Here is a 1,795-nt window from a genome sequence, read left to right on the forward strand (position 1 = left end):
ATGTTAAGGTTCATTTTCTTTAAATATAGTTGGATATATATATATATATATATATATATATATATATATATATATATTATAACTAGATAAGTGTTCTGCACATTTCTTTGAGCGTGGATTATTATTCATTTAAAGTGGAGGAACTTTGACATGATAATTATGAATTGAATCCCAAAGCAAATTCCGGACTCTATGCCCAAAAGATAATAAGAACGTTTAGTTTAGAATCAAATCAGGTATTCACAGGAATTAACTTTCTCTGTCTCCATTTTCTAGAATCTGGAAATGGCAAAAACTTTTGTGAAGTCCAAGGAGATGGGGGAGCTGGTCAACACACCATCCTGGATGGACAAAGGTCTGTGCTCTCAAAATGAGATGAAGGAGGAGGAGAGAAGATCGGGTACTTATGGGGTGCTTGGCAGCTTAACTGAAGAGCATGACAGTATTGAAGAAGAAGAAGAGGAGGAAGAAGATGGGGAGAAATCTAAGAGAAGAGGTCCCAAAAAAAAGAAGATGACCAAAGCTCGCCTTGAGAGATTCAGGGCTCGAAGGGTCAAGGCCAATGCTAGAGAACGAACCCGAATGCATGGTCTGAATGATGCTCTGGATAACCTCAGAAGAGTCATGCCATGCTACTCTAAAACCCAAAAGCTTTCCAAGATAGAGACTCTTAGACTGGCCAGGAACTATATTTGGGCTTTGTCTGAAGTCTTAGAGACTGGCCAGACACCTGAAGGAAAGGGCTTTGTGGAGATGCTCTGTAAAGGACTCTCTCAGCCCACAAGCAACCTCGTGGCTGGATGCCTTCAACTGGGCCCTCAGTCGGTCCTCCTGGAGAAGCATGAGGAGAAATCTCCTATTTGTGACTCTACCATCTCTGTCCATAATTTTAACTACCAGTCTCCGGGGCTCCCCAGTCCTCCTTACGGCCATATGGAAACACATCTTCTTCATCTCAAGCCTCAAGTATTTAAGAGTTTGGGAGAATCATCCTTTGGGAGCCATCCACCTGACTGTAGTACACCTCCTTATGAGGGCCCACTCACTCCACCCCTGAGCATCAGTGGGAACTTCTCCTTGAAGCAAGATGGCTCTCCTGACCTGGAAAAATCCTACAGCTTCATGTCACATTACCCCTCTGCCAACCTCAGCTCAGGGCATGTGCATTCAACTCCCTTTCAGGCTGGTACTTCTCGCTATGACATTCCCATAGACATGTCCTATGATTCCTACCCCCACCACAGTATTGGGACCCAACTCAATACAATATTCACTGATTAGGGCAGTAAGACCAGCATTTCAGAGAATGATGTGGAGATATTTCCCATAATTCAAGTGGTTGAGCTAAAGATTCAAAGACTTTAAAGAAACCCTATGGATATTCATCAAACACAATAGGGCTAGATCATTTAGGGTCTCCTACATCTGTCCCCCTCTTTGCTCATCTGCTTTTCACATTTTATTGATTCCTTTATTTAAGGTCTTCAAGTGAATTTTTTGGTGACTTACAACATGTAAGAGGCTGAACTGAGTGAGGACTTAGGCCCTAGGATCACGGTGCCAAGAACTCATTGAATAACCTATGCTAATTAATTTTCAAACATTTCTGGGGTTTGTTTATTTACTAATAATATGAAGCAATTCTAAGTCCTGATGATTTTAATGACTTTCACAGTTCTGGAATTACATAACTTCAGTGATCACTCTCAGAAATTTCGTAAAACTGAAAAAAGAAAAATAAAGCAATAATAGGAAATGGATAGTATATATGGGATGATCAAATGGAGTTGCCAAA

The 1,795-nt window shown here is 40.9% G+C and overlaps 1 protein-coding gene across 1 annotated transcript; it reads left to right on the top strand.

The window, feature by feature from the left end:
• Nucleotides 1–282: 282 nt before the first annotated feature.
• On the top strand, nt 283–1,281 carry NEUROD4 (neuronal differentiation 4; the record flags this gene model as incomplete). The annotated part of the gene is made up of 1 exon (XM_081310335.1): nt 283–1,281. Exon 1 carries the CDS (start codon nt 286–288, stop codon nt 1,279–1,281), a length of 996 nt encoding a protein of 331 aa, XP_081166461.1. The 5' UTR covers nt 283–285.
• Nucleotides 1,282–1,795: the final 514 nt, after the last annotated feature.

The sequence above is a fragment of the Spermophilus citellus genome, assembly GCF_964194105.1.
Source record: "Spermophilus citellus genome assembly, chromosome: 10".
NCBI classification, from domain to species: Eukaryota; Metazoa; Chordata; class Mammalia; order Rodentia; family Sciuridae; genus Spermophilus; species Spermophilus citellus.